The sequence below is a fragment of the Periophthalmus magnuspinnatus genome, chromosome 2 (genome assembly GCF_009829125.3).
Source record: "Periophthalmus magnuspinnatus isolate fPerMag1 chromosome 2, fPerMag1.2.pri, whole genome shotgun sequence".
In the NCBI taxonomy this organism is placed as follows: domain Eukaryota; kingdom Metazoa; phylum Chordata; class Actinopteri; order Gobiiformes; family Gobiidae; genus Periophthalmus; species Periophthalmus magnuspinnatus.
This window is the reverse complement of record NC_047127.1, coordinates 1883224-1907715: the sequence shown is the minus strand read 5'-3', so window position 1 is coordinate 1907715 and position 24492 is coordinate 1883224. Positions and strand designations below refer to the sequence as shown.

The 24492-nt window shown below is 43.7% G+C and overlaps 1 protein-coding gene across 1 annotated transcript; it reads right to left on the bottom strand.

Moving 5' to 3' along the window:
• Positions 1-1069: 1069 nt before the first annotated feature.
• LOC117382493 (heparan-sulfate 6-O-sulfotransferase 3-B-like) lies at positions 1070-22341 on the bottom strand. The gene is made up of 2 exons (XM_033979683.2): positions 21803-22341; positions 1070-2202 (listed from the first exon to the last, which is right to left on the bottom strand). Exons 1-2 carry the CDS (start codon positions 22339-22341, stop codon positions 1452-1454), a joined length of 1290 nt encoding a protein of 429 aa, XP_033835574.1. The 3' UTR covers positions 1070-1451.
• Between the last annotated feature and the right edge of the window lie 2151 nt (positions 22342-24492).

Sequence of the window (24492 nt, the reverse complement as noted above, 5' to 3'; positions counted from 1 at the left end):
AAACAATCAAATTTGGGCCTTTATATCGCACGGAAATATCAGCAGATCGTATCGGACATGAAAAAAACATATCACCCCCGAAGTCTCAAACTCTGGGGTGGTTGTTTTCTCCGTCGTTGGCCCCGAATTTGCCGCTATCGCAAACTTTGGCCGGTAAATCCAGGCTCAAAACGTTTTTATTCAGACTTTAACACTTAGTAATGCAGTGACACTTTGTACAATTAGCTTTTTTTTTATTGTTTAATGTTTTGAAATGTTCTTATATTGTGTTGGTTTTAACGCGTCGCACTTCGGCCGCCTCGAGTGTTGTAAATGGCTTTGTAAATAAAGTTTGATTTGATTTGATTGATATCAGCCGACGTCTAATAACAATAATAATAAAGTAAGATTTGAGCTGTTGAGGTGTGGAAAAAGTCACTTCCAGGTGTAATTAAAGCTTCATTCTGCTGTTTATTTGTGGCTCAGGCTTTTTAACTGGTCGGGCCCTTAGCAACGCTGTCAATCAAACCTGTTGCTAACGCTAACAGGAGCGACCTCGGGGAAAGAAGGACCTGATTTGTCTGTTATTAATGTTCATATCTTGATTTACAGACACAATAGTGAAATAAAAACCCCAGGATCATGTAGAGGGTTAATACGAACATTTAAAAGACCAAAACGACGAGTCTGACAGCAGTCGATGGAGCCGGAAGCGCGCTCATGATCACTTCCTGTTTGGAACGCAGCAGCTGGCGGGTTAGCTATGTTCATTTCTATAAACAGTGTCTGGTTTATCGTGATGTTCCTGTGGCGTAAACGTGTCGCGGTGACAGACCTGTGTGGTGGATGTGGAAGAAGTCGGCACATGGCACAAAGATTTCATACTTTTATGGCGAGAACATGCTGTGTACACATGCAGACCAGAGAGTCCATCAGAACACGTTTACATCACCGAATGCTGCTTACTTTTATTAAACACAGTACTTGCAGGACGTTGCCTTGTTCGTGATTTCTGCAGCTAAATCAGTCAGAATAAAAACGCTGCAGATCATTGCCAAGTGTGTGCTTTGATATTTGTATGAAGCCAAACACCACAGAGTAGCTACGATACTTCACTGATCAACACGGCGCTATAACACACAGAGCACGCCCCCTCGCAGTCAGACCAGTCCCTCCAGATAGCACGATACCTGCACATAAAAATCTGCTGGAGTTAAGCTTTGGAACATCGTCCCTGCTTGGAAAACATTCAAAGCTAATGCGTAAATGAACCGGTGCTTTGTTTAAATAGAGCTTTACGAAAAACAGAAATACAAAATGTTGCCATGACAAATACATCCATCATAAATATTAAGACACTATTGGGTCGTCCCACGAGCGCAGAGGTTTGTAGAGGAGCAGGTTCTGGAGCATAGCGGAAATGGAGGGCAAAGGTAGCAGAGAATAGCTTTTGGTCCAGTCTGTAGGTCCTGTTACCATCGCACCACTTGACTACTGTAATCCTCTGTGGTGGCGACCACCTCCACCGCGTTCACCACCTCGTTCTGCTCCTCCTCCTCTGCTCCCAGTCTGAGCAGCTGGGCCCAGTATGTCCTGTGCAGCCGCTGCCTGTGCTGCCTCTGCTGCCGTCTGCGCAGACGCTCCTCCTGGTGCTGTTGCTGCCGCTGGTACTGGTAGCGGCGGAGGAACAGCTCCTTGGCGTACTCGTACAGCTCCACGTCCAGAGCGTTCAGGCCCTCGATGCGCCAGCGCACCTTCTCGCTGATGCCGATGCTGGCGGCCCGAGTGCTGTTGATCTGCGTAAACGCTCGAATGAAGCGCAGGCCAAACGTCCTCTCGAACAAATACTGCGTCTTGCGTTGAAACTCCGTCAGGCCGTAGAAGGCCATGTTGCGCAGGTTGGCCTTGGCGCTGGCCAGCAGCACATGGCCCCTCTCCAGCTCGCTCATGGACGACATGTTGTAGCAGCCCACCAGGCTGAGGTCCGCCAGCATGCGCACCTGTCTGTTATTGGCCAGGTTCGAGGGGCAGTTCATGAAGTCCGTCAGGGGCACGCCGGTCCAGTCGTCTCCGCTGTAGCAGGCGGGCAGCTCGTCCTGAGTGGCCGGACGTCCGTCGCACATGTGCAGAGCCGTTTTCCACGTGGCTCCGCGCTGGACGTGTTTCCACTCGCTCAGGTACCGGGACACGGGGTCTCGAAGCATCGTGATGTAGTAGAAGTTTCTGCATCAAAACAAACAGGACACGTGTCACAACGTCTGTTTATACAAGTGAATGTTTCAAATGGAACAATAAACCTCTAACTGTAGTGTTGGACATGAGTGTTTCCAGTCTAACAGTAACAGCGCCGTAACTACACCGTAGTGTGGACGAGTGTTCAGACTGAGCTCTGTAACTACACTGTAGTGTTGGACATGGCTCTATAACAGCTCTGTCACTATAGTGTCGTGTGTGGATGTTCAGACTGTGAGCTGCAGGAGAAGAATGGGGAGGTGGTCCCTGGAGTGAGGTGCAGTTACTGCAGTGAGTTTATGTCCCAGTAATGTCACACTGCTGCTCCTGCTGCAGCATCACACCTAGTTATGTTTTATTGTGGCACTGAACAATGATCTACTTATAATGATCCAACCTCCAGACAAAGTGAGACATTACGGCTCGTGAACATAAAAAATACAGTTTGAGTTTAGTAGTTTAGACGAGCGTCATGGATAAAACATTTATAAAGACTTCACCTCATAACAGAACTTATTGTTTATTTAATATAAGTTGTGGAGTTTTTCATGGCCAGTACTTTTTATTCAGTTCAGGACCACTCAGATGTGCCCTAAACAACGTCTGAGAAAATTACTGTTGCCCGGCTCTGTCTAACCCTTTCAGCAGCTACAGCTCCTTATCTTTGGAGTTCAGCAGCGCCGCCCTCAGAGCGAGGTGACCGAAGGAGGCAGCGAGCGAGAATTCACACATTTAGTTGGTTTTTAAAAGGAAGGCAACACGTATAAAAAGAAGATGAAATGTTTGTGTGGCTCTGGATCTCGGTGAACCTCCAGTGTCACAGGGAAACCAAACCAAATCTAAAGACGAGTCAAAGGCCTCGCGGTTCACGCCTCATTCGGAGACACAGCCGCTGCAGCTTTCAGCTAAATCAAGACTTCGATTCAAGGTTGTTTTGAAACATCAGTGCAGCAGGAAAATATTCTTATTGGCATAAATACTACTGATTTTTACGGCTGGTTAATAACGACGTATTTGTGCTGCTAAATAAACGAAAAAACACCAAATAAATAAAGATATGGCCTGTTTGGACTTGTATAATTTGTGATAATTCTTTGCAAAGCAGCGAGCTGTTTGGAGCTGGGGCTTTTACAAAGAGACGATTCAACCACTTAACGACTAAATGTGATTAAATCGAGAGAAGTGTCTCCGTGTGCTCAGAGCGTGCAGCCAAACAGCCCTAAAAGGTCCACAATTCAGCAATTATTGTCGGCCGGCAGATATCAATCAGCTGTGATGTATATTTAAGTGAGTGCGGTGATGATATCATGGCAGGGAGCAGCCGCAGACAGCGCACCACCCAGGGATAATGGCGATCCACAGAGGAGTCCGAGTGAATTAGCCCGGCGTCTTCAGCGGCTGGAGCAGACAGCTGCAGATGGATGTCCGCTCGAGCACAAAGCTGCCTGTGTTGTAGTTGTTTCAGAATGGCTCAGTATTTCCTCCTCTTGTGCCTATCATCTGTCTGTACAGCTAACCGTGAGACAGGGGATCGATAGACGTCCGCGCAGCCCGCCTCTTTGCGTCTGCGTTTTCATCGTGACCTATCGACAAAGAGCAGCAAATGTCAAAGCTCTCTTCTTACCCGCGTCAGCGACAGAAACGGGGTCCGATTATGAAAGGAAACGATGATTACACCTCGCGAAAGTGCCGGGTACGATGAGTTTGGGTTAACGTCGGTACGATACATAAAAACATTTTGAACCGGTGAGCGATAAAACTTACACTGCAGGATTTATGATGGGACTTTTGTTCAGAAAAAGGCAGAAATCACAGTTACAGCATGTCTTTGAAACAACCAAGCATAAAAATGTGCTTCTAAAATGTGTTTTTTAACCATTTTTTGGCCTAAATAATAAGCAAGTCACAATAATCACTAAATCAAACCATTGTGGAAACTGGAACTATACATTTTGAGGTTCATGATTTATGACAGTGACCATTTCTTTGCAAAATTTGGGGAATTTTTGTATTTTTGTGCAATAAGATTTGAAGAACTAAGCATAAAAATGTGCTAAAAATCTTTGCAAAATTGGGCGTTTTTTATACAATAAGATAATAAGTCAATAAGATAAGCATGTCTTTAAAACAACTAAGCATAAAAATGTGCGTCGAAAATTATTTTTTAACAATTTTTTGGGCTAAATAATAAGAAAAGTCACAATAATCACTAAATCAAACCATCGTGGAAACTGGAACTATACATTTTGAGGTTCAGTATTTAAGACAGTGACTTTTTCTTTGCAAAATTGGGCGTTTTTTGTACAATAAGATAATAAGTCAATAAGATAAGCATGTCTCTAAAACAACTAAGCATAAAAATGTGCGTCGAAAATTAGTTTTTAACAATTTTTTGGGCTAAATAAGAAGCAAGTCACAATAATCACTACATCCAACCATTGTGGAAACTGGAATTATGCATTTTGAGGCTGAATATCTACCATGGAAACTTTTTCTTTGCAAAACTGGATGATTTTTGTAGTTTTGTTCGATAAAATTTGAGCTGTGGAGGGTTGAATAAGTTGAATAAGTCACTTCTGTGTTTAATTATTGCTTCATTCGGCTGTGTTTGTGCTGCAGCTCAGGCTTTTTAAATGTTTTTGCTTTGTTTTAATTGCGTCTTTGGCGTAAAGTCGTTTCAATATTATCGTTTATTGCAGTTATCTATAGCAACATATCGCTCTCTGAAACAGGCCTGGCCGCGGGTTTATGAAGGTTTTGGAATAACTTTTTGTCACATCGCTCTTCCTCTAACATCTGTGCTCTCGCGCCTTTCCTCTCGCCTCTGCGCTATAATTCCATTGCATGTGCTAAATGGCGTTTTAAGTCACTCTGGAGAACACGGGAACAGTTCCAGCGTTTTCACTGAAGCCTGATTGATTGCGTTAAAACCTTCTGTTGTCAGAGCGATTCTTCTTCTACAGTGTCAAATAAAAGCACAATCAGGCCCGGGCTCTGCGTGTGATCGCGCGTGTCCGTGCGGCGAGAAAGTAAAATCAGCTTGTTGCGTTTTCCAGCCGATCGATGGCGACGCCCCTTCTGCTGCCTGTCACCTTTCTCCACACGGCAACCTGCAAACGCTATCGACCAGCTCAGGCTCTGATTGTCTCTCTCTCACTCTCTAAATCACCATCAAAAAGCTACAGAGGAAACTCACAGCCCGAGATCAATATCTGCCTTGTTAATTCACTCACTCCCATCAAGGACACCATCAGACTCATGATAAAAGCCCTGATGGAAACTATTTATGCCGTTGAAGGAGCAGCCCATACAAAAACCCGGCCGATCGACAACTATCTCATTTCATTCCGTTTCAAAAAATGAAAATATAATCATCTCGTTGCCTTTGGTTCGGTTGTTTGGGTAGAAATGGTTTCACACGGCTTCATATCGAGGACCGTCAAAGGCGAGTCGTTCAAGCAGCTTTGAAAACCAGCGCGTCGATCTCACACTTAAGTCCGGGTGTTGATGACGGCGCAGTCAGAGCACGTCCGTTTTAAGGGGTGTTTCTGTGGACGCCGGGGGACCCTCAACCCGCGGCCCTCGGGATTAGCTACCTCCACGTTTACGTCTCCCAGATCGCAACGAGACCAACCTCTGACTGTGATCATGGAGAGTCTCAAATGTTTTTTTTTTTTTTTACACTATATGATTTAAAAAACGATGTTATCTGTTTTCTAAAGCTCGGTTATAAAATGTGACCAATTCTCGCTAAATAAGTGAAATAAAAAGAATGATATTGACCCTGATGGACCTATAAAAGTTTATAGTTTTAACTCTCACACAAAAGGAGGCCTTGAATGATGATGTCACCTTTAAACCTAATGACCCTCACTAAGGCTCCATGGACTTGTAGAGTGGACTTTTCTCACGAGGAGAACCACAGGCAGCTCTTGGACCAGGACAGACTTATAGATCACACTGCATCAGGAGCAGCAGATAGAATCTGTGCAGGTTCGATTTTCAGTTTAGCCAAACTGACTCTGGTGAATGGATGAGTGTGGAGCAGGAGAGCCAATAAAATCACTGGAAGCACAAGCAAAAAACACAAAGAACGCATCTGAAGAACATGAAGAACATGTCTCAAGAACACGAAGAACACAAAGAACACATCTCATCTGAATACATCTGAAGAATACAAAGAACACATCTCAAGAACATGAACACATCTAAAGAATGCGAAGAGCATATCTCAAGAACAAATCTGAAGAACACATCTCAAGAACACAAAAACACATTTCAAGAACGTGTCTGAAGAACACATTTCAAGAACACGAACACATCTGAAGAACATGGAGAACACATCTGAAGAACACGAAGAAAACAGCTCAAGAACACAAAGAACAAATTTGAAGAACATATTTGACAAACACGTCTGAAAAACACATCTGAAGAACATGAGGATGACTGTTAGAGTCCTGAAAGAGGAAGATCAGCTGATTTTCTCTGGAGCAGCAAACGGCTGAAGAAAAACCTCATTACATCAGTCTCCAGACCAAGAGGTCAAGTGGGAGTCATTTGCACTCAACTGTTCCTCTCTCACTCGCTAATTTAATTTTTGCGTGCCAATTACGTCCTTCCCAGCACACGTACTAAACGCAGCTACGGACTCTCGCGTTTAGCTAAAAATACGACATTAAATGTGCCTCCGAAATTCAATGTAACGCAGTTGGTGGGGCTGCTGGCCGCTAACAGTATTTGACAAATCGCTGTGAAGTGCAGATTGAGAGGAAGGGAGTGCGAAGTGATGAGCTGGGAGCGCGGCGCTGCTCTGTGATGTGATCTTCACTGGTCTCACATATGAGATGCTATTTTTGGGCAATAAAGGAAAAGCCCTGGGGAAGTGGGAGCGGAGACCGGGGAACTGGGAGAAGCTTCGAGAAAGACGAGGGCGTGAAGGCCATATGTGAGACGGGCTGGGAGTTTGAGTCTAAACAAAACCATAAATACACATAAGATTAGAGGCGCATCTTGTGGATTCAGCGCCGCGTAACGTGCGCCTCTCTGCTGGTAAATCTTCGGCGAAATCATCCATCTGCTTGCTCACATTTGGATGCGATTCGTGTCGCTCCATTCAGACTCCATTTGGTTTGTTAAACACGCTGTTTAACTGATCCGCGCGCACACCAACCTGCTAGCTACAGCTTTAGTAGCTTTAGCGTCTTAGCTTTAACCTTTGCTTGACATCATAATCTTTGCGGCTCGGCGAGGTGTCAGACTCTTCGAGGTCCATGTAGATACGGACAAATAGACGGAAGACTGCGGTAAAAGGTCACTTCTACCCACGCGACGACACCGCTGGAATCTCAGAGCTTCATTGATCCTAACGTTTTCATTTTGCAGTTGTTGTTTTTTTTCTCTATAATTATGGGGGGGGTTTTTTTCAATTTGGACTGAAATCGCGAATGAAACACTGTTGTAATTTCAATCTCCAGTTGTGTATTAATCCCCTTTCCTTCCTCTCTTATAATAAACCTGTCTTCCACTGCCCCTAATCCTCATAAGGAATAGAGAGATTAACAAAATCCTCGGCATATCTCATTCCTCAAGAATCTAAGAAACTAAAACATTATCGTCAAGCAACAGAGTAAGTGCATCCGTTCCATTTCCGCACCAAGTCATTTGATCATAGTCAGAACTTTGAGAGTTTTTTTTTTAATCTGGTAATGTCACTTTTCACAATAAACAAATAAATTAAACCACGCTGACAGGAATCACAATCACTGTCAGTTCATTATCACTTTCTATTTTAAACCAAATCAAAACATATGCTGCACTTTAGGTTTTACTTCAGAAGTGACAAATACTAATTTATATTGAGACATTGATGTGTTTTAAATGGAGACGGAGACATGGGCTGAAAATACAGCTGTTTGTGAGAGTTATGCGTTTATACTGTTTAAAAGTTTACATATGCGATATAGAAAAAGACACATTTGCTTTTTTTTCCTCACTGTCTGGCATGAAATCAGATGAAACTTTTCCTGTTTTAGGTCCATTAGGATTAACAAAATTATTTCTATTTGCAAAATGTCTGAATAATGAGACAAGGATTTTTTTAAATTGATTTTTTTGACATTTTTTCATGACTTTCTTTAAATCAGAAGCTTAAATACAGTAAGATTGCTATGACTTTAAATCATTTGGGAAAACCCAGGTGATATGTCTTTGGAAGCTTCTGATTGGTTTATCAACAACATGTGAGTTAATTAGTTTGAGGACACACCTGAAACACACTGCTTTTTTGTGTAATGCCATGAAAGTCAAAAGAAATCAGCCAAAAATGTCAAGAAAAGAAGTGTCTGGTTCATCTTTGGTGCGATTTCCAGACGCCTGAAGGTGCCACGTTCATCTGTTCTCACAATTCGACGCAAAGATCACGGGAACGTCCGGCGATCATAAGGTATTTACGATAACAAAGTCGATGTTTTGGAGTTTCCATCACAAAACCCTGATCTCAGTGCTATTGAAAACGCATGAACAGACCTGAAAAAAACACGTGCGAGCAACAAGCTACAAACTCGGCTCAGTTACACCAGTTTTTTCAGGACGAATGTGACAAAACTCCTGCTAAATATTGTGAAGGATACGTCCAAAACATTTAAGCATTTGAGCCAAGTCACACAGTTTAAAGGCAATGCACCAAATACTAATGAAACGCATGTAAAAACTTCAAATTTTGGAGAAATTCATGAAAAAATGTCAAAAAAAAAAAATCTTCTGTCATTATTCTGGCATTTAGCAAATAGAAATAATTTTGTTAATCCTACTTAACCTAAAACAGTAAAAATTTAGTCTGATTTCATGTCCGACAGTGAGAAAAAAAAGCGAATGTGTATTTTTATGTAGCGAATGTAGATGTAATTACTGTCCTGGTTGAGCTCGTTTACGTCTTTATCACTAACATCCCTCAAACGGGCTACATTTTATATCACTACACAAATCAAATCGGTCGTATATCGTTCTCACGTCGTGTTAATAAGGTCACAGCTGCTAAATATACGCACGGACAGGTACATAACCGTCTCATTCCTGCCAAACGCTGCCATATGCGGTGCCATTAGCGTCGCACGTTTTTCGTCAGCGGGTTTTCAGACGGTGTATCTGTGAGGTCATCGCGCAGCCCCCTCGTTTCTCTCGATTCGGAGACGTGCACCGCTCCCGCGCGCGCATCTCGACGTCAGGCTTTAGCTAGCGTCTCTCCCGCGAGGGCCAGCGCGATCACCGTCACCTTCCACCCTTTTAGCCAAAAATAAAAATCTAGTGTCGGGTTCTGCGAGTCGTGACGTGATGAACAGCAGCAGCTCCGACTCTCTCCTTTCCCTCTACTTCTCTCTTTTTTATTTATTTTTATTTTTTTGTAATCGCACGGCGCAGATTGGCAGCCATGTTTTGACTTGTTAGCTTTGCGCGTCTGACATTTTTACGACGACGCATCACACGCATGACAATCAAACGCTGTTGTTGTGTTTAATTTACTCAAACAAAACACACTCAGCAGCAGCTCGGTATCTCTGTGAGCGTTTAGGGAGGAGCTGTATATGTGCTATGGCTAAAAATGCAGCGGATTTCACGCACAGGACTAGTCTGTCCGCAGGTTAAGGCCGGTTTTAGTGAATATTTCCACACACACGTCGTTTTGCATTGAGTCATTTGCCCTCATTAGGATCAACCCTTTTTTAAAATCCTTTCTGGTGCGTTTTCTTGCTTATTACTATCGTTTTTAAGCTGGATGCCCTTCCTGACATTACTTTTACTTCACTACATTTGAGAGCAGTATCTGTACTTTCTACTCCACTACAAATATTTTTAATTATTGTGTTAGTCCTGCTGAAAAGGCTGAGGGTTTATTTTTACATGGTCAGAATTTGAGCAAAAAATATACAAATAAAAACAGAAAAAAATGTTTGATTCAGTTCAGATGTTTTTGTTGAAAATTCAGCTCAAAACTTTATTAAAATCACCACATTTGAAGTTTTATAAGACTCAAAATCTGCAGATATTACTTTTAGTTTTGACTCTTTAAGTACATTTTTAAACATGTGCTTTAATACTTTTACTTAAGTACATTTTTCCATGTATTACTTTTACGTTTAGTATTTTTTTGTTCCGGTATCTGTACTTTTACGTCTTCCATCACTGACTCTACATTTCTCCATGTCTCATAAAACAGAGACCAGATATTTCATCTTTGGACACTGATTCTGTCCATTTTAAATCTTGGTGGCGCTATGGAGTCACCAACAAGTGCAACATATATATCATTTTTTCACCTTAATGTCCATCCTGCTCCTTGTTAAACCTCTGCTCTATTAGCATTAGCATTAGCATTAGCGTTAGCATACTCTGGAAGACAAAGTGCTGTTATGTTCATCAGAATCAGGTTCCTGTTGCCACATTTATATCTTAAAGTTTCTATGACAGGTTTTTCTACACACACTTAAGATAATTATATAAAAAAGTAAATAAAAATCACATTTGTTTTCCCTGTTTGGGCATAGTTTAGGTTTAAGACGTTACTTCCTGGTTGTAAATCATGACATCACACTTGGGAATTCCATAACCGTTACCAGGCAACAGTCTGGGCCCAAACTCGTCTCATTTGCACAGAGATTATTATTTGACAAATACAGATATATATTATGTTTAAATCACGTTTAAATTGTCAGTTTCTTTTGTAAATTGTGACGAACGTTTGGACAAAACTCTCCCAGCGTGATGTCATCAGTGTGAGACTCTCTGAATCAAACTCTCTACTCAAATAAATAAAAAAATAGAAATTCATTTAATTATTATATTTGGTAAATTAGTAAATTTTCCTGTACATCTTTGTTTTTTTTTCCTGTTTTAATTAATCAGTTAGAATCCTACATATTGACTATCTCCAAAAACATAAACAAAAAAAGCCACATTAACATTTGAAGGATGTTTGTCTTTAAACATCTTTGTGAAATGTAAAAGTGGATCCGTTTAATCTTTTCATTTTTCTGTGTCTGCCTCATCTCTGGATCTGTGTGTTGTGTCTTATATTGTGTCTGTATCTTTATGTAATTAAAAAAAACAAAAAATAAAACAAAAAAAACAAACCTCTACTACTTCCTATAACTTTCTAGCCTGGTAAATCTGTTTTTTTTTTTGTTTTTTTTTTTATACAGATTGACATCAGTCTGGTCACTCGTCCTCTGTCACGTCTCAAACCCGGTCAAACGTGATCGTCCAATCAGATCAGTTTATTTCAGTGACACGTGTGAAACAAAGGAGCTCATTGGTCGCCTGTGATTTACAAATAAAACCACATTTCTCTCACTTCAGATTAACAGATTTAGGCTTTGCTTTTTCACGTTTTTCAGACCATGATATATTTTTTTTCCCTTTTTTATTTTCCGATACCATGCACGTCCCTGATTGGCTAAACCCACCTGTCAATCACTCTCATTTAAAAACACAGATTCCCCGGCGTCCACGCTCACATCTTCCTACATAAGTACTGGAAAAGTGTGTATTTTGGATCCCAGGCGAAGTAATTCTCAACTTTTCTCCACAAATTGCCTCTTGATTGGTTTAAAACTACAATTTATATTTACAACACGTTTTACGCCACCAAATGAATCAAAATTAGAGAATCATCAAAACCTGAGATACGCAGTTTAAACCGACGAAAAGCCTGGATGTGACCAGAATGAGGTTGGCTAATTCTCCTCGGCTCGTCCTGGTGGTGGCCGACCTGCATTCTGGGCTCTAATCTGGACTAATGAGGTCACTAATAAGGTTACGCTCCGCTCAGTGTGGGGCGGCTCCGCGACTCGAACGGTTTTGACGTCTGGCCTTAAAGCAATTTTCTGACCTGCTGCGATGTGAATTCTCAAACTACACGCTGGGACCTGCAGAGACTCTGGCCTTTGTGGTCCTTTCAAAAACAACTCAGAATAGACAATTTTACTTCATTGTTGCGCGGAACAAGGACGTTTGCAGGTCCAGGTTTCTCAGATTCAGGTTTCTCAGGTCCAGGTTTCTCACGTTCACTCCACCGAAGTTACGCCATAATTAGACAAAATATTCAAAAACTGTTCTTCTTTGAAATGGCAGTGACGAGACGGTGCCACGGGTCTGATTCTAAAGAGGAGCTAAATTCAACTGCGTTTTGACAAAGACGTGCGAACGCTGTGCCACTAATGTCTCTTATCAAAACTGAAACTGGTTGCCATGCCGACGCCTCGTCTGACCGCGGAGCTAGTTAGTGATGTTTCTTCTATTTCCTGAACATATTTCAGACACTTTAAAGTTAGAGCTGATCTGCAGTGTCTGTGCTCGTCTCCAGGGGGCGTGTTTTTGGTGGCACTTCAGTCTCCTCCTCCTGGACTCACTGATGTTCTGATGTTTGTTTCTTCTTTTACTGCCAAAACCATTATGATTATGAAGAGTTGGATTTGATTTTGTTTGTTTTGCAAATTTAACAAAGATATCTGCACTCGGTCTGCAATTCTCTGTTCTCTCCTTCCCCTGTTCTGTCTCTATTCCCTGTTCTCTCCATTCCTCTGTTCTCCTTGTTCTCTCTATTCTAACGGTTCTCTCCATCCCCCTGTTCGTTCTCCTGTTCTCCCTGTTCTTTCTTCTCCCTGTTCTTTCTGTTCATTCTCCCTGTCCTCCCTGTTCTCTCCATTCTCCCTGATCTCTCTGTTCTCTCTTTTCCCCCTGTTCTCTGTTTGTTCTCTCAGTTCTCCCTGTTCTCTCCATTCTCCCTGTTCTCTCCGTCCCCCTGTTCTCCTTGTTCTCTCCAGTCCTCTCTGTTCTCTCCTGTTCTCTCCGTTCTCTCCTGTCCTCTCCGTTCTCTCCATTCTCCCTGTTCTCTCCATCCCCCTGTTCTCCCCTGTTCTCTCCTGTTCTCTCCTGTTCTCCCTGTCCTCTCCGTTCTCTCCATTCTCCCTGTTCTCTCCATCCCCCTGTTCTCCCCTGTCCTCTCCTGTTCTCTCCTGTTCTCCCTGTCCTCTCCGTTCTCTCCATTCTCCCTGTTCTCTCCATCCCCCTGTTCTCCCCTGTTCTCTCCCCGTCCCCCTGTTCTCCCCTGTTCTCTCCTGTCCTCTCCGTTCTCCCCATCCTCCTGTTCTCCTTGTTCTCTCCTGTTCTCTCCATTCTCACCGTCCTCCTGTTCTCCTTGTTCTCTCCTGTCCTCTCCGTTCTCTCCGTTCCCCTGTTCTCTCCTTGTTCTCTCCTGTCCTCTCCGTTCCCCTGTCCTCTCCGTTCTCTCCATTCTCCCTGTTCTCTCCATCCCCCTGTTCTCCCTGTTCTCTCCTGTCCTCTCCGTTCCCCTGTTCTCTCCTGTCCTCTCCGTCCCCCTGTTCTCCCCTGTTCTCTCCTGTCCTCTCCGTTCTCCCCTGTTCTCTCCTTGTTCTCTCCGTTCTCCAGTGTCATATCTGTTACATTTATCGTGTTGTTTCTGATGGAGGTGATGTGCAGGAGGCCCGGGTCCAGATGGAGGTTGTGGTGGAGCAGACGTGGCTCCTTCTCTCGTCATAAACTCCGTTAATGAGGTGAGGCCGCTGCTCCTCACACCTCATGACCTTGATTCACAAAATGCCAAAGACTACATGGTCCCGCCCCCCACTCACGGACACACCCACAGTCCTAGATATGAACGTGTCGGAATGTCATTCAGACGGAACGCAGTGAATTCAGACGGAACGCAGTGAGCACGTCCGCTTTAAACCCGCCCTATTGAGCTTGTGTCTCTATGGTTCTCATCTCTGTTATGATTTACACATTTTAAATCACAATATTCATCTAAAACCACGTCAAACGAAACAAATCCGCTGACGTCTGCGTTAGAAAACTGTGGTGTCCAATGGAGCTGACGTCGCCGTAAACGTCATCACGGTAAAGAGTCGTGTCGCTGTGGCGCCCCCTATGGACAGACGCACGTCGCACTAGAGCAGAGCGTTTTTATTCATTTGTGCCAAAATGACGACGCGACGCTGCCGAATCCTACGAGAAAATAAAACTGGAGAATGAAGTGCGGTCGTCACAGTGGGCGTGTCACAGTGGGCGTGTCACAGTGGGCGTGTCACAGTGGGCGTGTACGTCAAAGTAGGTGTGGCGTACGTCGAAGTAGGTGTGTCGCAGTGGGCGTGTACGTCGCAGTGGAGGTTAAACGGGCTTAAATCGACAAAATGGCGTCTTGAAAATAGTGGATTAACGATTAAACTCGAACATGAATCAGTCCAAATAAAACTTCAGACGCTCGACGAGAAGAAACGACGAGAACCTGGAGAAACGTCTGAAAAGAAGAGTTTAGAGAATAGTTCCCCTTTAAAATAAACTTGCACTTGCAGAGCGCTCCGGCCACGTGGAGCCTTTGTGTGTGTGTCTCTGTGTGTCTTTGTGTGTGTGTGTCTTTGGTTGTGCGTCTTTGGTTGTGCGTCTTTGGTTGTGCGTGTGTCTTTGGTTGTGTGTGTGTGTCTTTGGTTGTGTGTGTGTCTTTGGTTGTGTGTGTGTCTCTGTGTGCGTGTGTCTTTGGTTGTGCGTGTGTCTTTGTTTGTGTGTCTTTGTGTGTGTCTTTGGTTGTGCGAGTGTCTTTGGTTGTGCGTGTGTCTTTGGTTGTGCGTGTGTCTTTGGTTGTGCGTGTGTCTTTGGTTGTGCGAGTGTCTTTGGTTGTGCGTGTGTCTTTGGTTGTGCGTGTGTCTTTGTGTGTGTCTCTGTGTGCGTGTGTCTTTGTGTGTGTGTCTTTGGTTGTGCGAGTGTCTTTGGTTGTGCGTGCATCTTTGGTTGTGCGAGTGTCTTTGGTTGTACGAGTGTCTTTGGTTGTGCGTGTGTCTTTGGTTGTGTGTGTGTCTTTGGTTGTACGTGTGTCTTTGTGTGTGTGTCTTTGGTTGTGCGTCTTTGGTTGTGCGCGTGTCTTTGGTTGTGTGTCTTTGGTTGTGCGCGTGTCTTTGGTTGTGTGTCTTTGGTTGTGCGCGTGTCTTTGGTTGTGTGTCTTTGGTTGTGCGTGTGTCTTTGGTTGTGCGAGTGTCTTTGGTTGTACGTGTGTCTTTGGTTGTGTGTCTTTGTGCGTGTGTCTTTGGTTGTGTGTCTTTGGTTGTGTGTCTTTGTTTGTGCGTGTGTCTTTGGTTGTGTGTCTTTGGTTGTGTGTCTTTGGTTGTGTGTCTTTGGTTGTGCGTGTGTCTTTGGTTGTGCGAGTGTCTTTGGTTGTGCGTGTGTCTTTGGTTGTGTGTCTTTGGTTGTGCATGTGTCTTTGTTTGTGTGTCTTTGGTTGTGCGTGTGTCTTTGGTTGTGTGTCTTTGTTTGTGCGTGTGTCTTTGGTTGTGCGTGCGTCTTTGGTTGTACGTGTGTCTTTGTGTGTGTGTCTTTGGTTGTGTGTCTTTGGTTGTGCGTCTCCAGGTGTTTGATCTTTGCTCTCGTTGACATAAGTGACTTGTGTGAGACAGGACCCATCCTTCCTTTTACTTGCACTTTTGTGAGCTGGAGTGGCTTTTGTAATCTCACACACACAAAAGAAAAAACGCCAGACAAGAGCTTTAAAAAAACCCAAAAAGATGGATGAGAAGTGCTTCTAATCTGCGGTTATCTCTCCGAACAGGTGCACTTTGGATTATATAGAATTATTGCTAAAACTAGAAATGCTCTTTTTGTCTTAGTGGAACAAAAGGATAAGAGATCAAATCCGAACGGCGTCTCACTGAAAAATAAAGCACAGAGCTGCGGACTGCTAACGTCACTTAAGCTAACACTGTGCCGTTTCGTTAGCGTGCTGTCGTCTGCATATGCGTCACAGCCCGACACAGGAGCCACGGGAGCCAAAGGGGCAGAGACGGAAACGTACGCCGCGTTTATCAGGATTTTTCACATGTTTTGACGCATCACGAGTTTCTATTTCGTGTTATTTTGACGTAAAAACACATAAAAACACCTCTGAATGTTAATTCCGTTAGCATAAATGTGTTCTGTTCTATATTCACTGTGAAAACCTGCGCATAATGAGTTTTAATATTTGTATCGACTGAAGAAAACATGTTATAGAAATGCTGACGTTGTGTTGGATTTTTATGTATCTGTACTTTACGTAAGTACATTTTACAGCGTGTACTTTTTACTTTTACTTGAGTACATTTGAGAGCAGTATCTGTACTTTCTACTCAGGCTGAGGGTTGAGCAAAACAAAAATATACAAATAAAAAGTGATGGAAAAAAAATCTGCATAAAATACTTTTACGTTTTACTCTTCAAGTCCGTTTTTAAACAGCTACTTTAATACTTTTACTTAAGTAGATTTTTTCACATGATACTTTTACTTGAGTATTTTTATGCTCCAAAATCTGTACTTTTACTTAAATAACAAAACAGAAACTGCAGATGTTCTTAGATGTGTCACTTTATCGAGTTATATTTCTATATATGAAGCTGGAACAGTACTTTTTGGGGTCAATATTTATCGTTTACAGGGACATTTTTATTTCTTTTGTTTATTTTTTGTCTATATGATCAGATTTAAGCCGTAAAAGTTGAATTAATAACTTTTCTGACTCATTACAGATGCAACCTAACGATTTCAGCTCATGATTTTTAACAATATTTTAGATTCACAATAGTTTTTGTGGTTTAAATCTGCTCTTGGACCATAGACTGTATACATAAATGGACATAGCTAACCTGCTAGCTGCCACGTTCCAAACAGAAAATGATCATTTGCGCACTTCCTGCTCCATCGACTCTGGCTCCAACTCACTTTCTATTGAAAAACTCTCTGTACCTGCTGCTGTCAGACTCATCAATTTGGTCTTAAATGTTTCGTTTTAACCCGCTCTACGTGATCCTGGGCTTTATATTTCACTATTTTATCCGTAAATCAAGATATGCACATTAATAACAGACAAATCAGAAAACGTTTTATCGTGACATGGCTCAGAACAAACAAAATCTGGTTCAAATAATTTTTTTCGTTTGTGAGATTGATGATTTTGTGGACGGTCCCTAACCAGTAACACAACTTAAACTAAAAACACTTTGAACATTTGCCATTTAGCGTAAAACTTTGTCAAAACTCTTGCGTTCTAGACGTTTTTACCAACACGGACCTGCCCGACCTCCACATTTACAAAGCCAGTATCTGTTCAGACTCTATACATCCACGTCTCACGGATCTAAACTCGAATCTTTAAGTCTCCGTCGGCTTCGTTCCGGCTCTTTCCATAAATCGTCAGACCGGAGAGCTAATTGTTCGTCTATTTCCAGGGCAGTAATCAGCGTTGGGTGCGTTATAACCTTATGGGCTTCTGTCTGTAGACGCTAAAGAGACTTCACATCGTCCGGGGGAAATGAGGCTGGTGTGAGTCATAACGTGTCTCATATTTCACAGGTATAGAACAGAATGTGACTCAGGCTGCGTTCGGTTCATTCTGGAACATTTTGGCGAATATAAACACAAATAGAAATGGAGTTTATCTGTCAGTTTGGACAGTCAACAGAACGCAGTTGGCGAGTGATGAGCCAAAGCGTTTAACCCCCCCTGAACGAGACGCCCTAAAAGTATAAACGAAGTTAGAAATAGGTTTAAGTATAAGCGGTAAACGTGAACGTAACAAAACGACGCAAGTTTATTCGATTATTTTCTTTTCTCTGTCCAATTTCAGTCGTAAAGGTCCTATATGACACAAAATGGACTCTTATCAGCATTAAGTCGTGTTATAATCCTCAAAAACAGACCTGGAGTTGTGTTTTGTTTCATTCGCACAACCTCAAAACGCTCCGTTCCACCTTGTGATGTCATCAAGTGGTAGTTTTCAAGTTAACAGCGACGTTTTACCTTTTAGTTCAGTAGAAATTGGCAATTCGAGCGCTGAAATGATCCAAATGATTCTAGAAAGGAAGGTGTGTGGAGTTTAAAGACACAGTGGAGCACTTCCTGTATCGCCACTTGATGACATCACAAGGTGGAACAGAGTGTTTACAGTTTGAGAGAAGAACTCAGCCTAAATGTGCAGCGTTTTTTGTGTGTTAAACATCAACTCCAGGTCTGTTTGTGACGAGGAAACAACATTAGAACACACAGATCAGAAAACTCTGTTCCACCTTGTGATGTCATCATGTGGTGATACAGGAAGTGCTCCGCTGTGTTTTTAAAACTCCACACACCTTCATTTCTAGAATCATTTGGATCATTTCAAACCCTAGAATCTTCAATCTTTGGTGAACAAAAGGTAAAAGGAGCAGTTAATTTAGCTGTAAACTACCACTTGATGACATCACAAGGTGGACAGAGCGTTTGAGCTTCGGAGATGTAACAGACGAATAATAAACACGTGTGAATGAAACAAAACACAACTCCAGGTCTGTTTTTGAGGAGATAACAGAATTAAAACAGGATCATACGGGGACTTTAACTTAACACTGTGAATCAGGGATGTCATGGCGACGTGCCCTTGAACAAGTCCGTGTCTAATTGGCTGCGACGTGGAGCTGCTGACCTTTGACCTTTGCGTGGAGGGGCCTTGCACAAAGGCTTCTGACTGAACCGCTCGATGAAGTATCCGATTATCAGCAAGTGCTTATCAATATTCTCCGCACTGGATCATGTTGTTGAATCGAGCGCTTTCCGAGGAGCTGCCACTGCCGCCGCGAGGAGACGCTAACTCAGGCGTGAACTCAGAACGCATGAACTTTGACCTCCATCAACGCCTCCGCCTCCCGAGCTACGACAACTTAACCATTTAACCGTTCGGATCATTTTGGGATCATGAAAAAAAATCACGTGATCAAATGATATTTTGACAACAAGAGCACGGAGATAAATTTCTCTACAGGGACGATAAAACATACTTTAACCATAACCTTAGAATGTTCCACAGTACGGCTTTAAGCTTATCTTTCTCCATCTAGAAAAGCAACAGACGCCCCACCAGGTAAAATTACAGCTCAGATCTGTGGAAAGGCGACTCTGCTCACACTGAGGCTGTGTCCAAATTTGAGGGTTGCACAGTTTGAAGTACCGTTTGAAGTACCGTTTGAAGTACCGTTGGAAGTACCGTTTGAAGTACCGTTTGAAGTACCGTTGGAAGTACCGTTGGAAGTACCGTTTGAAGTACCGTTTGAAGTACCGTTCGAAATACTGTTGGAAGTACCGTCAGAAGTATCCCTCGAAATACCATCGGAAGTACTGTTCGAAATATCGTTGCAAGTACCACTGGAAGTACCCCTTGAAATACCGTTCGAAGTACTGTTCAAAATACAGTTTGAAATACCGTTGGAAGTACGCAGTCGCTGAAGGGCACTCCTCCGTCGACCGTAAACGTCGAGCCAAAACGGGACAGCTCTACACGACAGAGCGTACGTCAACCGCTGTCTGTGCGCTTACGTCACGTCGCCTAGCAACCGTGACGACCGTTGACTAACGAGCTAAACGTGTAAAACGGACACTGAAATAATTAGTTTTATTTTGAATTTGATGGGATACAGAAGTACGCGAAATCTGCTCGGATGTGCGCCTCGTTCACGGCCGATCTCTCTTTTTTAATATCGCGCATTTTTTTTTGTATGTGTTTACGTTTAGAGCGGCACGCCGGGTTAACCACATCAGTAACGGCCTCACGCAGTTTGAACCACGGCGTTAATGAGCTGTATTTTCCAGTTTGTTTTAACGTGGAGCTAATGTGCGGCTGGTGTCGACTCTGCGCGGCGCATCTCCGGGACGATTCAGAAGCATCACATTAACGCTAAAGGATCGGCAGTGTCCCCCCTTCCTCCCTCATTCCTCTCTTCTCCCCCTCCTCCCTCCGTCATCCCTCCGTTATCCCGTTCACAGTGGCCGTAACATATGGAGATTTGAGCCCTGAACGTAAATTGGCTTCAACTCGGCGCCACACCTCAGAGGACCGTGGCCTCCTTAAACGGTTTAGCCCCTTAAGCTGATCTGTAATTAAAGAAAATGGAGGTAGGCCTACAGCAGATTAAGGTAACAGTCTGTTGTGTAGGTTTGTGCGTTTTGTTTGGATTTGACATGAAAAAGAAGAGGTCTGTGTCGCCCCCGATGTCAATCAAACCCACAAACAACCACGTCCCGTAATGACCGTTGGCGTATCGATCAAACAGGTGTAAGCGGCGCATTAAAGATCACGTTAGATTTATGTATTTGTGGATAAAAATGTGCAGCGGCGTCACACACAGACTTTAGTGTGTGTTTTTGGAGTGTTTGTCGTATAATTCGGTAAAAAGGATGAAACTGAGGATCACTGGCGCAGACGAGCCGTTAAACTCTCACCTCACGCTTCAAAAACATCTAAGATTTAACTCGAGAATGAGCAAAAATGAAACTTTTCTGTTTATTTCTGAATATTAAGAGCAGTTCTTAAAGCGGTCACGCTGCTGTGCGCTGCCAATGAGATAATACTATTTTAATTGCCTCGTTCCCCCACTCTGTGTTTTGCCAATTCGTGACTAAACGAAGCCAAACTTCAGTGTCGCTCAGCGCGAGTCATGTCCTGGGTTTATATGTGTCTGTGAGTGTGAGGTTATGCACGTGAATGTGAGGTTATGCACGTGAATGTGAGTTAGACATGTATATAACTCACATTCACGTGCATAGTGTCTGAGTTTATGCACATGAATGTGAGTTTATGCACGTGAATGTGAGTTTATGCACGTGAGTGTGAGTTATATTCATGTCTGTGTCTGAGTTTATGCACGTGAATGTGAGTTATATTCATGTCTGTGTGAGTTTATGCACGTGAGTGTGAGTTATATTCATGTCTGTGTCTGAGTTCATGCACGTGAATGTGAGTTATATTCATGTCTGTGTGAGTTCATGCACGTGAATGTGAGTTTATGCACGTGAGTGTGAGTTATATTCATGTCTGTGTGAGTTTATGCACGTGAATGTGAGTTATATTCATGTCTGTGTGAGTTCATGCACGTGAATGTGAGTTTATGCACGTGAGTGTGAGTTATATTCATGTCTGTGTGAGTTCATGCACTTGAATGTGAGTTCATGCACTTGAATGTGAGTTTATGCACGTGAATGTGAGTTTATGCACGTGAATGTGAGTTATATTCATGTCTGTGTGAGTTTATGCACGTGAATGTGAGTTATATTCATGTCTGTGTGAGTTCATGCACGTGAATGTGAGTTTATGCACGTGAGTGTGAGTTATATTCATGTCTGTGTCTGAGTTTATGCACGTGAATGTGAGTTATATTCATGTCTGTGTGAGTTCATGCACGTGAATGTGAGTTTATGCACGTGAATGTGAGTTATATTCATGTCTGTGTGAGTTTATGCACGTGAATGTGAGTTATATTCATGTCTGTGTCTGAGTTTATGCACGTGAATATGAGTTATATTCATGTCTGTGTGAGTTCATGCACGTGAATGTGAGTTTATGCACGTGAATGTGAGTTTATGCACGTGAATGTGAGTTATATTCATGTCTGTGTGAGTTTATGCACGTGAATGTGAGTTTATGCACGTGAATGTGAGTTATATTCATGTCTGTGTCTGAGTTCATGCACGTGAATGTGAGTTATATTCATGTCTGTGTGAGTTCATGCACGTGTGTACATGCACGGTCACCTCTTGCTCTTGTGCGCGCTCTTCTTGTCCCTCTTGTTCATGACCACGGGCACGCAGCTCGTGAGCTCGGTCCAGTCCGCGTGCAGCCCGCAGCTCCAGCCCGTGGAGAAGCGGGAGAAGAGCCAGGACTCGGCGGTCCCGGGCCGGTGGCACGTGCACTTCCTCTGTCCGGGCAGACAGTCGCACGGCTGCTCCAGGTGGATGTTTTTGACCAGGTGCCGTCCGAAGGTGGTGCCTCCGGTCTTCTGGATGTGCAGAAACACCATGACGTCGTCCCCGCGGATGGCGAAGTCCACGTGTCGGTCCAGGTCCCGCTGCGTAAAGTTACATTTGGAGGTGATTTTGGAGGGAAGCTCCTCGTCCGCTTCGTCCGGATAAACAAACTCAAAGCCGGAGGAGTAGCGCTGGAAAAGGCCCTTCTCGTCCCCGCGGGTGGAGCAGGTGTAGCTGTCCGCGGGACACACGTACTGATACCCCACCATCAGGACCAGCACCGCGGCGATGGGCACCAGCAGGAGTCTGTTAAACTTCTCCTCCATAGTCACAGCTTCAGGTCACTCCGTGTCCACGCGCGCGCACATCACGTCCCGGTGCGTCCCGTGTCCTCCGCGTCTCATCCTGTCTCTTAAAGCTCTCTGTAAGTTTAGTCCCGCATCAGAGCCGCTCAAACTTTGTCCCGTCAGAGGCGTCACTTTGCTCCTGGTCCTGGTCTAAATGCGCCCGGTCCTGGACATGATTCTGAGGCGTTTACGCTGCGCTCACACCTCGGGCACGTCAGAGGAGCGGCACATCCCCGCGCCTGCAGTGTGCGCGCTCGCCTGTCCTGCCAGAGCCAACTGCTGATCCCTATCTGAGCCAGGAGCGCGAGACAAGCGGCCCGGAGCCGCACGCGCCGCGTCCGGGAGGCGCCTACAAAATCAAAGTCCTACCCACGTTACGCACGTTACGCACAGATCAAACACTTGGACATAAAGGACCTGAGAAAACTATAGACCTTAAATGAAACATAGACTTAGGTTTATATGTTTGAATAAATATGAACAAGTCTTAAATGAGGCGTCTGTGTGTGTGTGTGTGGGGGGGGGGGGGGGACAACACAGAAACACACTCTGACATCACACAAACACACACACAAACACCCCCCCACACACACACAAACACACACCCACACACACACACACACACTCTTCACCCACGCATTGAGCTGCTTTTATTTTGAAAAGGACTCTGATCTTTTTCCGCCTGCGTTTGTTTCTCTTTGGCTCTACATCTGCGCCTCATCTGTCCCAGCGACCCACTCTGTGACGCAACCGCTCTCTCATCTCTCTTTCTCTCTGTATCTATCTTTCTCTCGTTCTCTCTTTCTCTGTTTCTCTTTTTTCACTCTCTTTCTGTCTTCTCTCTCTTTTTCTGTTTCTCTCTGTGTTTCTCTCTTTCGCTCTCTCCCTTCGCTCTCTCTCTCTTTCTTTCTTCTCTCATTCGCTCTCTCTCTGTTCGTCTCTCTTTCTTTCTCTTTCTCTCACTGTTTCTTTCTTTCTTTCTTCCTCTCTTTTTACTCTCTCTCACTTCGCTCTCTTTCTATTTCTCTCTCTTTGCTCTCTGTCTTTATCTCTTTCTCGTTCTCTCTCTGTATCTCTGTCGTTCTCTCTCTTTTTCTCTGTTTCTATTGTGCTCTCTCTTTGTCATTCTTTATCTCTCTTCTTGCTCTCTCTTTCTCTGTTTCTCTCTCTCTGTTTCTTTCTTTTTCTCTTTTGCTCTCTTTTTCTCTCTTTCTTCTCTCTCTTTCTCTCGCTGTGTCTCTTTCTTTCTTTCTCTCTTTTTCACTCTCTCTCTCCCTTTGTTTTCTCTCTCTATTTCTCTCTCCTTTTCCCTCTCTCTGTTTCTCTCCTATTCTCTCTCTTCTCTCTTTCTCTCTTTCTTTCACACTCTCTTTCTGTTTCTTTCTTTCTTTCTCGCTTTTTCACTCTCTCTTTCACCCTCTCTCTCTATTTCTCTCTCTCTCTTTGCTCTCTCTCTTTCTCCTTCTCTCTCTTCTCTCTCTCTTTCTCCCTCTCTGTCTCTTCTCTCTCTCTTTCTCCCTCTCTCTCTTCTCTCTCTTTTCCCTCTCTCTCTCTTCTCTCTCTTTCTCCCTCTCTGTCTCTTCTCTCTCTCTTTCTCCTTCTATCTCTCTTCTCTCTCTCTTTCTCCCTCTCTGACTCTTCTCTCTCTCTCTCTTCTCTCTCTTTCTCCCTCTCTCTCTTCTCTCTTTCTCCCTCTCTCTCTGTCTCTCTTTATCTTTTTTTCGTGCACATGTTCTTTCTGTGCGTGTTATGGATATTTCCCATGATGCCTTCTGTGCCGTTAGCTCCATGTCCGTGTGATGTCACGTGTCTGTGGATCATGGACAGATCCCGCAGATCCGTCAATAAACGATCGACTCTGATAAACGTGCGCGATGACGTCATCCCCGTCCCACACAAACCTGAACACGTGACGCGCAAACGCTTCACGCTCTGATGACGGCGAAGGTTCAACGGCCGCGGCGTTTGCAGAGTCACTTCCAGATGGTAAAGTTTCACCTCTGTCTGGTTTAAACTTATTTAAATAGATTTTTTTCAGACCAAAGTTTAGTTTTAGTTTCAGAGACTGTTTATATAAATGGACGTAGCTAACCTGCTAGCCGCCGCGCTCCAAACAGGAAGTGATCATGG

Excerpts from the sequence above, each read along its gene's own strand:
- LOC117382493 (XM_033979683.2), bottom strand. The coding sequence starts at position 22,341 with ATGGAGGAGAAGTTTAACAGACTCCTGCTGGTGCCCATCGCCGCGGTG. Across the intron at positions 2,203-21,802 it reads AGCGCGCACAAGAGCAAGAG|AAACTTCTACTACATCACGA; the intron begins GTGACCGTGCAT and ends GTTTTGATGCAG.